Here is a 12,284-nt window from a genome sequence, read left to right on the forward strand (position 1 = left end):
AAGATTGTATGATGACCAATTATGACAGACTTGGCTCTTCTCAGTAGTTCAGTGATCGAAGGCAATCCCAACAAACTTTGGAAGGAAAATGCCATCCACATCTAAAGAGAGAACTATGGAGACAATATAAATCAAGGCAAACTATGCTCACTTATTTTTTCTTTTATTTTTTTCTCTGATAGTTTTTCCCTTTTGTTCTGAATTTTCTGATTTTGATTCATAAAGAACTATGTTTTTAAAAAAACAAATATACATGTATAACCAAGAAAAAAATTGGTTCTTAAGAATTCATAAGGAAATGTTTAAAAAAAACATTGAATATACATGTATAACCAAGAAAAAATCATTTTTACATGTAACTGCAAAATAAAAAAAATTTAAATTAAAAATAATATTTCTTCACTGTAAACCAGATCTTAATAGTTCCAAGGATCAATCAAAGCCATTAAGAGACTTGAGGATGTCTTAAGAAATCTCTATGAAAGGAAGGAGTTATCTGAACCAGAAGATTCCAAAAGTCTGGAAGCTGAGAAGGGATAGTGGGATTAGATGGATTGAGCCAAGAACTGGCAGCCCTGGGGCAATCAGTGAAAGTAGAACTGAGTTATGGCAGGGAACAGAGACCTAAAGGAGAGTCATTGTCTAGACAAGCATCTCAGAGCAGAAGTCTGATACTTATGTCACCTATAGACTCACCTCCTTAAGGACAGTGGGAAGTCCTGACAAAAGGGATGCTTTTCCCAACTCTATAGTTAGTATAACTTCTGTTCTTATTATTCTTACTGTTCTTAGTATATAACTTACTGTTCCTAATCTAAACTTTCTAGTAATATGAATTTTGTCTCAATTACAAAGAGGCCTTATCTTATTAACTTGTATCTTAACTAAAAATAGAATTCCTTAGATTTGGGTAGAGGTTGGACTCTGTGCCAAAATTCATCCATAAATTCATCCATCCATCTATCTATCTATCTATCTATCTATCTATCTATCTATCTATCTATCTATCTATCTAGATTTTACTTAGAGGTTTGGAGTGATTGTGACTCAACTCATAACTTCATTTAAAATAAACTCCCTAAAAACCAGCAGCAGGAATAAAACTGACTTTTAAAAGTGATTCTATTTTGGTCCTAGATTTAAAATGAGCAACGTAGGGTATTATATATAAACTTATAAATAAGTAAATATAGTGATATTGGGGTTATATGATTAAATCTTTCTTATAGATAGGGGTAAGACTACTATAGAAACCACTGGTCTAAAAAATAAAATATGACCCGAGTTCAAATCTGGTCTCAGACACTTAACACTTCCTAGCTGTGTGACCCTGGGCAAGTCACTTAACCCCAGCCTCAGAAAAAAATAAAATAAAATAAAATATAAACTCCTCAGCTTGACATTTAAGACCTTCCAACAACCTAGACTCTTAATCAATGTTTACCTGATCTGAACCTATCTTCCCAGACTTCTGTTTTTCAGCATATACCAGCCAATCTCCAGGCTTTGAATGTATCTATAAACTCATCTATAGCTTTCAGAAGACTTCTTTCTTCAAGGAGAAGTGCTACCATCTCTATGAAGCTTCCCAAGCCCCCCAAAGAGAAAATATTCTCTTCTTACTTCAATTGTCCCAGAGCATTCTGGATTGCCCTTTTGCCTCTACCAGAGCCTAACTTCTGTTATACTTAACTATGTCTGTGTTGTGATCACCAACACACACACACACACACACACACACACACACACACACACACACACACAATCACACCAGTGAAGCTGACTAAATCCCTTGAGGCCAGGAATGGTAGTATTGTTTATCTCTGGATTCCTTATGATGGTGGTATTATTTATCTCTGGATTCCCAGCATAAGGCCTGGATCTTTATTAGGCAATTAAGAAACTTAATTGAATCAAACCAAGATAAAGAAGACCAAAGCCATTTTATGTTTTTATTCTTTTTCGTGGAGTAGGAATTATTAAAGATTGTTGAAAATTCTGTTTCCAAAGAGCATGATAATATGAACTGTTAAAAAAAAAAAAAAAGTGACCACATGTACATTCCAATGGATTAGGAGAGCAGCTGGGTCATTTGGGTGAATCTGAGCTGAATCTGTAGCTAACCACTATCCGATCTAGGACAGTCAAAATGCATGTGCTCCACTTTTGTTTATTCCAGATAAATAAAAACTCATATGGCCACACCCAGTGTCACACTGGGACTTCTGCTCTTGGCTCTGTTGCTAATAGCTTCAATGTGCCATTACAGATTGCATTACATGATCTTAGCTTTTCCAATACCATCATATTTTTGGAAATACATGAAAATTTAAAAAAAAAGTGGAAGAAGATGATAAGGCTATACATTCTAAATTAATTTGCATCTGCTTCTAAAAGAAAACATTTCAACATCCTGACCCCAAGCTGAAAACTCGAACTCATCTCTGCCGCTATGCACTATAGGTTCAAAATAGTGTCACAGAAGAGCGTTTGTTATCTGATGGAGAAGTCAAAAGACCAAAGGTTCCAGAGCCACTAGCCAGAGCCTTCTTGGCTCTCTGGTGGTGGCCATGGCAAACCCACACTGGCTGTATGAACTGCTGGGCCGCCTCTCAGCTACAAGGCCTTTGCACTGCTGTTCTTGATGGACATTGCTGAACACTGGAAGAAAGTCACACTTTGAAGGCACCAAGGAAACCAGGCTAGAACTGAGCCAGAACGCCTCAAATGCTGTATTAGCTGTGCGATCCGTGCCTCTCTGTGCTTCATTTCTTCAACTCTTAAGTCAAGGGGCTGCCCCAGAAGATCTCACAGGACCTCCCGTTTTTAAAATTCTACAGTCCTGTGAGTCCCAATAACTTTTGTGTGTGTGTGTGTGTGGTAGCAATACCTACAAAATAAACCATGAAACTATTTGGGGAAGTGTTGACACAAGAGTGCAGAGATAAACCTGAAAACCACTGGTCTAGAGCAAGCTCATTTGGATAAGACATTCAAATACTAACCACAAAGGGTTCCTTCAACAAGAAATATGTTCATGATTCATTGAAGATGCTTACCACCTGTTTTGTGGTCCTTTAAGAACCACTGGGCCTTTCTATCTGTCCCATAACTGAACCTTCCTATATGGGTTGTCTCCCCATCTCCCTATTGAAAGGTGATTTCCTGGAAAGCAAGACTATTGTGCTTTTCTTTTGTAATTCCAGGGTTCAGCACAGTGATTTTCACACAGTAGGCATTTAATAGATGCTTTCTGATTCCTTTGTTTATAATATGGCAGTGGCCACATAACATGGTACCCAACTCTATTTTTCATGAAATGGCTCACTTAACCCTAACCTGCACTGGGAGGTGGTAACCAAGGGCAGTCACAGTGCTAGCTCCCTTTCAAGGTCCTAGAACTAATCCTGATATGGGAAGGAGGAAGAGAGAGAAGGACAATACAACAGTTCTACTGATCACCACTATAGCTCCCGAACCCCAACTACTGTGCTCCCTATTTATACAATTAGTCATAATGACACTGTTAACACTTAAACATGAAATATATACTTACAAAGAAGGCAAAATCAAGAACAATTATAAAATATACTTAAAAGGTAAAAATGAAAATCATTGAAACATAATAGTCCACTCATTAACCTGAGTTATCCTCTCCCAGCAATGCACACAATGTCCACATCAGAAAGGAACCTAGAAGTGAGGCACATGAGAAGAAAAAGCCTGCTCAGGTCTATCCCAGCCCATCCCTGGATATCCCAAGTCACCCTAGGGAATATTCACCTGCTGAGAGAGAGTCTCTTCTGGCCCTTTCCCCTGTCCAGGTGGACTCAGACCACAGAAGAAATGCTAAGCTCATTTAATAGTCAGCCAACACTGACTAACTGTTTCATGCACTGTGCTAAGCACAAATCACACAATGACAAAAAGCAAGTGCTGCTTTCAAGGAGCTCCTCATTTGGTGGAGGAAATAGGTAAACAGCTATGTACAAACAAGCTGTATTATTTAAAAAAAAAAAAAAGTTCCTATTCACAGGATCAAGACCTAGTACTTTATATTCAGGAGGCAATGAATGTTTCTGACAGTCAAAGTGATCCCTAAAGAATGTTACTCATTAAAATAGAGCACTACTTCTTTTCATTTTATACAGAGCACATACAGGTCTGAATAGAAAGGAGAGCACTTCAGAGTCAAGAAGACTCAAGTGAGTTTTGAATAAACCATGAAACTATTTGGGGAAGTACTCAGTTCTTGGGAGTATTGTTTTTTAGGAGAGGAGGAGGATTTCTCTCCTACTTGTCATTATTTCCCCTAAACTGCTAGTCCTTCCTTGCTGCAAACAACTTGGAACCTCTCCCTAGCTGATTCCTTACCTTGAAGATTTAACCTTCTATGACACTCATAGTTCTCTTACAATCCTGCTTGGAGCCAGAGCCTCCCTTATAGCTGGAGAGATCTCCAATCATAGCTTTTCCTGGACAAGCACCTCCTCATGCTTCAGCTTCACATCCCTCCTAGCCATGCAGCCATCCACGGTCTGCCACACGGCACTTTTTAATATTCTTTTCCCACAAAAATGCTTCTCAATGTCCACAGAAGCCAGACAGTTAAAGCTCTCTTTGCCACATAGAACATTTGAAATCATGAATTTCTGATCTAGAAGAAAATCCTTCAGATGAATTCTCATCATTCTATGATTGTTTTACCTCTTTAACTAGATCATAAGCTCCCTGAAGAGGGGATTCTTAATTTGTATTCTCTACAGCACCTGTTACATTATTAGCACCCTTTCATTAGCCAGATATGGTATTCAGCAGAATGCACTGGAAAAGCCATACTGAATTTTTTTAATAGGATTCATCAATTTTCTATTTCTATATGGTATTATTTAAAATTTATTGTTTGAAGAGAAAAAAACAAATAAACTCCCATCAAAACATTTCTGACAACTGGCTATATGCTGATACAATTTAAAGGCACATTCAATTAAATGTACAGCAAGTGCCATGAGGGAGGTCAGCTCAATACCTCTGCCCTATATTCAGTTCACTCCTCCCACTGCTTCATAAACTGTGGTCACTCTTAAAAGGGAAGGAAATTGGGAAAGTATGTGGTCTTGCACTACTTACTGCAAGGAGCAAGAAGAGTCATTAAAGGTTAACAGCAGAAAAGTTTTATGTTAGCAAGGCTTCATAAAAGCAAATTAACTGCACAATACTTGTGAAACCACATATTTCATCTCACCTTTTGAGTTATATTAAAGAGAGGTTCTACTTATAATTTTGTGACTAGATACATACATGCATGTATACATACATACATATATATATATATATATATATATATATATATATATATATATATATATATATATATAGACTTCTCTGAAAATCATGAAGCAGAGCAAATGACTCCACTAAATGAAACACTTCAACTGGTTTTTAATAAGCACCTACTATGTGCCAGGGACTATGGCAGACCCTGGGAATAAAATGAGATACCCCAGCAAAACCTACAGATGAATATGAAATCCACAAACTACATACAAAATCATTGCAGGGCCAGCCACCAACACCTGGAGGATCAAGAAGCCTGTGGAAGCTGAGCCTTCAGGGGTATGGGCAGCAGGGAGGGGGAAGAGAAATCTAAGTGAGAAGCTAAGAGGACAGCAGCCGGGACAGAGTCTTGTGTGCAGAGAAGGGCAAGCAGGTGCAGGCGGCGAAGCGCTGAGGTCCTGGAGAGGAGCAACAGGCAAACATGGAAAGAAAGCCGGAGCCCAGCTGAGAAGGGCTTTCGATGCCGAGTGGAGAACAGTGCATTTGATTCTAGAGGTAGGGAGCAGGCACAATAAATGTCAGTCGGACCTGACTGTTTCAGTAACATCCCTTTGGCTGCTGTGTGGAAGCTAGATACAGAAAGATTACTCAGAAAACTTCTGCAACAGAACGGGCAAGAGGTGACAAGAGCTGAAGCACAGTGGTTGTGGTATGTATGAGAGGCAGGGGACGGACGGATGTGAAAGGTGTTGCAAAAATAAAGTTTCAAAAACATGTTAGTGCCAAATACATCGATCCCATTGGTGGAGCCAAGAATTGGTCTAACCATTCTGGAAAGCAATTTGAAACTGTGTCCAAAAAGTGAATAACTTGTGCCTATCTTTTGACCGAGCTTTAGTACTGAGAAATCAGCCAATAGAATGATGCGCTTTAATTTTTAATTATTTTTGCTAGAGTAACAAATGGTCTAACATCAAACAAAACTCAAATCAAATATAAACTAATCATATAATGTGTTGAAGGCACAGGATTGTGTATGAGTCTGTCGGAGCAAGCAAAGAAACGGAGGCGGGACCAGCATATAAGAAGCCTCCAAACTTTGGGGGGAAACAGGTGAGGCAGCAAAAAGCAGCAGACTTAAGCAGTAGTTCAAGACAATAGCTAAAAAGTTGTGACCAGAAAAATCTATAATTACCGATTAAGTAATTAAATGCCAAACTACTGACTTCTTTTGGATAAATTATATTTTCTGTGATTACAAAAGCCACAAGCATCTGCCAAGAAACAAGATGTTTCACAGAAAAGTTGTATCTTTCACACAAACATGACCATGTGACTACTCAGTTGTAGTGACCTCACCCTGCAAGGCAAAGGACACATAAAATCCCAGTGTATACCTCAAGGATACTCAGACTACCCAGATGCTTATACAGCATGAAACATTCTATCTTCCATGGGTTCCTTTATCTCTTTAACAGCTGTCATCTTAATGATCTTTATTATCTGAGAGGTCTTCGCATCCCAAGGAGAAGTCTCTTCTGTAGAACTTACCACTACTAATGTCAAATGACTCTATGGTTGCCCTCCCCCTTATCACACATTTGAGCAAGGCCTGGCGATCAAGGTGGGGGCAAGGAGGCTGGATTAAGGGAATCCAATGAAAGTCCACAGTCATTCAGTAAACCCAGACTGGGCCCCAGGCAGGGCCGGGGAAATACCCCATGAAGTGAGTCCTCTCTCCAGCAGGCTCGTCCCCACTACCCTCCTGCTGTCCGTGTTCATTTGTCTCGTCTTATGACCTTATTTCAGGCACAGGAACAAGGGGACACTTTGCAGGAGGCCTAGTCTGCACGTCCACAAAGCAGGCACTAAGCCCTCCCCGGCGCCAAGCCTGGCCAAGTGTTCTCCAACTGCCGGGCTTGAACTGAACAGCTCTGGGCTTTCCACTTGCAGGTAGAAGGGGACCTTTGGTTTACCTAATCTAACCCCTGGTTTTACAGAGGGAAACTGAGGCCCTGGGGCCTGACCTGTCCTGTCCAAGGTCAGGAGCCAGGCAGAGTGAAGGCTCCAACCCAGGTTGTTTCAGAGATATCTGACTTATACTAGTCATAGAGAAAATGATTCCTATCCTTTATCAAAAAAAAAAAAAAAAAGTTAAAAGAAAATCCCTGAATGAAACAGCAAGAAACCACACACTAAAATACCTCCGCCTCCTGTTGCTGCACAAGGACTGATTCCCAAGGAGCTCTGGCTTCTGGCAAGAGGGGCTGCAAGTGGGCTTGCCCCAAACCCCCACCCCCGCATGGCGGTTCTCACACAGGATGTTTACTAAGCATGGTGAGCCATTTGTCAAGGCTCCTCAAGAGGTGAAGTGTCTCAGGAAAACCCAGAAACCCCCAACCACAGGCACTGTGCTTCCTACAACAACCCCAGGGGAACAAAATTAGCATCATCAGAGTCAGAGAGTCCCAACTGAATCCCCCTCACCCACACTTCCTACTGCTGTCACCATGGACAAGGCACCCAGCTAACATCTCTTCTTCCAAAATTACCAGTAAGGACTAGAGAGTCTCTAAGGCACCTGCTGATTCATCTGGGTCCCCTTATGGGACAGCATGCAGGGCAGGTAGGTGGGCCAGTGCATAGAGCACCTGGCCTGGGGTCAGGAGGACTCATCTGCCTGAAATCAAATCCAGTCTCAGACACTTCCTCCCTGTGTGACTCTGGGCAAGCCCTAAAGCCGGTCTGCCTCAGTGTCCTCCTCTGTCAAATGAGCTGGAAATGGCGACCGCTCCAGAGTCTCTGCCAGGAAAACCCCAATGGGATCATAAAGAGTTGAATGTGACTGAAACAACTCAACAATAAAGGGGATTATAAATAAGTTCATAAAAGGAAAGCTCTTTTATATCAAATGTTTATACATACACATATGGAACTTCAATTTAAACAAGGCAGTGCAGGATTGCAAAGTCCTTTTGAAAACGGAGTCTACCTTGTGACAGGCTGGGCAATGGCTAATCAAACTGAATTCACTTTGAACCTGGAGTCTGAATCAAAAGTTAGGAAGAATGATTTTCACTGAAACTTTTCACTAAAACTTCACTACCAAGGCAACGCTAAAAATTACATTATGATTCACTCTTAAATCCCAAGTCTCATGTTCTCAGCTTTTTGTTGCTGCTTATTGGGCTCTCACTTTGTCTTCATTTTAAAAACATTTTTAAAATAACTTAATTGTTTAATTCCTTTATGGCCTTACTTTGTAATCAGTTTGAGGCTAATTTCTTACAGTGTGTTTGTGTGCATGTGTAGAGACAGAGCAAGAGAAAGAACTGATGAATTTAAGATCCTTTGCCTTCCAAGCTCAAAGTCCCTCTCCTCAATCTCAAAAGATCATTTCTAGTAGTACACATTTGACTCAGAACTTCAGAGCTGGAAGTGGTCTTAGACACTGCCCAACGCCTTCAATTTCCAGATGAGGAAACTCACGGCCACAGTCGAAGTTACTGTCCCTCTAGAAAAAACACGGGTGAAAAAGTTTCTTCTCCTAGACACCAAAACTAAGGGCCAGTCCTTACTTTATATACACAGTTCTGCGATACACACATGCTTGGAGAGGAGGAGTCATAAAAGCAAGCCCGAAAGTAATCAAAGAAAATTTGAAACAGGATACCAAGACCTCGTGATGAGAAGCTTCTATTTTCACTTTTCATAAACAATTCCACAGGAAATTAAATTTTCGTTACAGTGGCAATTTTGTTAATTACTGACTTCTGGGCAAAGGTCCTCTGAAGCCGATGGACTGTTCCTAAATTTACCCGGGGAGTTTGGTAAGCACTCGGACTCTGAATCTCTTCTTTGGAGAAAAGTTCCAAGCATCTAGAAGAGCAGCAGAGAACGTCTGCTGGACCCGCAGGCCACAATCAAAACCCGAGCCAAACGATAAGGAAGAATAAAAAGCCAAACTTCGACAGTGACCTCGAGGGTGGGCCGAGGAAAGAACCCCTGGCTCCAGCGGTCCCGCTGACAGGTGCTGCTCCGCGGCCCGGGCGCAGATGACTGAGTAAGGGACACCCCAGGAGAAAGAAGAAATGGAAAAGATGAGGAGGCTGGACAAGAATGAAGGTCACGGCAAGGGACAAGAAATGGAGAAGGGGGTGAAGCAGAAGGGCTGAGCAAGCAAACTCGGCAGCGATATTAAGGGGGAAATAAGGCGAGGGAAGGGCAGGATAAAGTTCGGGCAGAGGCCGCGCAATCCCTGGGACACCCTGGAGGCCGCGCGTCCCACCGCCTCATTTTACAGATGGGGAAACTGAGGCAGAACCCGCGAGCCCAACATCCCGTCCACTCCTCCCCCTCGGGTGGGTTACAGAGGAGCAGAAAAGGCACAGGGCGCCCAAAGGTGGGCAAGGAGGCCCGGGCGAGGCTTCCAGAGAAGGGCGCGGGGCGCGCAGACACGGGAGGCTGCGCCCAGGGCTCTCAGGCGGGCAAGGATTTAGTGGTGGGAATGATCTGGGGAGGGCCACGAGGGTCTGTGCGGAGAAGGAGCTCGGCCTCCGAAAACTGAGGGACGCAAAGGGAAAGCGGCAGAGAAAGGCAGAGGCGGGAGAGTGGGAAAAGGAACTGGAGGGGAAGAAGGGGCTGGAGGGGGCAGTCACGGAGGGGGAAGGAAGAGGAGGGAAAGGGGAAAGATGAAGGCGGACTCAGTTTTCGGAGAGTGCGCGCTGGGGAGGGTCCGGGGGCGCCCGCCGGGGAGGATCCTCCATTGGGGAGGGTCCGGGGGCGCCGCCGGGGGTTCCCGCGCCTACCTTGAGCACGGTGACGCCGCCTCCGCTGTGCACCTGGAAGAGCGCGGCGGGGGGCTCTTCGGCGCTGGCGGTCGAGGCGGCCCCGGCTGCTCCGGCCGCGGCCGCGGGCGGCTCGTCCGGGCCCTGGTAGCTGAAGCAGGCGTCGGCGATGTCCAGGTGGCCGAGCGGCAGCGCGTCCTGCGGGCTCTTGAAGTAGTAGAGGTAGCAGCGGCGCGGGTCGAATACGAACCAGCGGCTGCGGTAGCCTCGCAGGGGGCCCTTGCCAGACAGCTTCTGCAGGTAGCCGCAGAGCCGCGCCGGCTCCCGGGCGGCCTCGGGGCCCCCGCCCTCCTCGGCCGCCACAGCCCCGGCCTCAGCCCCGGGCATCCCCGGGCGCCCGCAGCGCCAACGGCCCGCCCGCCGCGGCCGATCCCGGAGCCGAGCCGCCCCGCCTCCGCCCTCGTCCCCGCCCCACTCCCGACTGACAGGACGGCCGCCCGCCGCGCGAGGCAGCCTGGGACACGTAGTCCTCTCCCGAGCGGGGAGCAAGGCAGTCTGGGAAGTGTAGTCGCTCCCGCGCCCGCGGCCTTCCCTACGGCTCCGCAAAGCAGCCTGGGATTGATATCCTGTCTTTCCTACCTTCCTTCCCCCTCTCCCTCCTCCCTTCCAGATTCTCTTAGTCCTAAAACCGGCCGGCGCCAACGCGCGGCCTCCTGGGACTTGTAGTCTCTCCTCCCTTCAATCCCTCGCTTTCCCTCAGAGAGCAGACGCGAGGCTTCTCCGCACCCCATAAAGCGTTTTGCAAAGCCCCAGTAGTTGTTCACTTGGCACCTTGAAGCGCTTTGCAAACCTTACAGGACTGTAGAAATAAAGTTCCCCCTCTCCCTGAAAAAGGCGCCTGGTGGTTAGAGAGCTGACTCCCAGAGTGACGGGTTCGAGTTCTGCGCTGACAGGCCGCGTGCTCCTAAGCAAGGCCCTGACCTCCCTGGATCTCCAGGGAGCCGCGGAACCGTAAATGGCAGCTGCCCGCCTGAGTCCGCAGGGAGAGTGCTCCCTACGGTGACCCCTGACCTCCGAGCCTCAGCTCCTCCCCCCAAGAAACGAGAGGACTGGAGCAGTGAGAGGCAGGAACTGGCTGTCTTGTCTGGCATATAGTCGACGCCTAATAAATGCTTGCTGATTGACTAAATGAGATCGGAGATCATCTCTAAGGTTCCTTCCTAATGAAATAGACAGTGCCTGGCATATAGTCGGCGCCTAATAAATGCTTGTTGACTGTCTGATTGGACTGGATCATCTCTAAGGTTCCTTTCTCCTGAAATGGACAGTGCCTGGCACACAGCAGGTACTTAATAAATGTCCGTTAATTGATTGCTGTGTTTCTTCAGATCTATGGTAAACCTCTGCCCAGGGCAGGCTCCAGATCTAGTCAGCAGAAATCTGACCAAAACCAAAAATTCAAACCCCAAACCGCCCAGAATTAGAGTCCAGCCTCTTCATTTTCCCCTTGGCCAAGGGAGCTCTAGAGAGGGAGAGTGACCAGCCGGAGGCTTTATTTGGGGCGCCGCTTCTGGGGGTGCCTTTCCAGGGCACCGCCCTGGCTCTCATTTTGACAGAACGCATTTTTTTATGACAAACTGGGGGGGGGGGTAGCACAGGAAAGGAAGGGCCTCCATGGGGGGGCAGAACGGAGCATGGGGGGCTTCGGGTCAGCCGCAGGCCAGGGCTCCCCCTCCAGCCGGGGGAACTGGCTAACGAGGCTGCTGGTTAAAGGTCCCCGCTTGCCCGCTGTTCCCCACGGTTGACGCCTCTCTCTGGCCCTCCCCGGCCCGCCTGGGGGTCTGCCGCCCGACGTGGCCGCCCCGACTCCCCAGCCTCCCTCCGAGCGGCCGCCTCCCGGGCCTGACCTCCCGGTTTCTAATCCCAGACTCGGGCCGCCCCTATGGTGAGACCCTTCTCTGGACAACTTGAGCCGCCGCTCTTAGCTTAGCCCGCTCTTCAGGATGATTCTGCGGCGGAAATCGGACAACCGCAGCAGTTAGAAAAGGGACAAACAGCGCACAATAAAATGAAGTTGGGGCCTGCACCGCAGCCTCTCCGTGTCTGGGACAGACGGGCCCAGGGACGATGGGGAGGGGGCCAGCTGGACGGGGAAGAGTGGGAACCGCCTTCTGAAAGCGCCAGGCTCCTCGGCGTTCGCGGCTCCCCCCCTTCTTCCCA

At 46.1% G+C, this 12,284-nt stretch overlaps 1 protein-coding gene across 1 annotated transcript in view; it reads right to left on the minus strand.

Annotated features, from left to right (window-relative positions):
- Positions 1-10,513, minus strand: part of TBC1D2B (TBC1 domain family member 2B) — a 71,374-nt gene extending 60,861 nt beyond the window's left edge. The window contains exon 1 of the mRNA XM_074296447.1: positions 10,086-10,513. Within this exon, the coding sequence (XP_074152548.1) occupies positions 10,086-10,451 (366 nt within the window). The 5' untranslated portion in view covers positions 10,452-10,513. The remainder of the gene's footprint in view (positions 1-10,085) is intronic.
- Positions 10,514-12,284: the final 1,771 nt, after the last annotated feature.

Source organism: Sminthopsis crassicaudata, chromosome 2, assembly GCF_048593235.1.
Source record: "Sminthopsis crassicaudata isolate SCR6 chromosome 2, ASM4859323v1, whole genome shotgun sequence".
Lineage (NCBI taxonomy): Eukaryota > Metazoa > Chordata > Mammalia > Dasyuromorphia > Dasyuridae > Sminthopsis > Sminthopsis crassicaudata.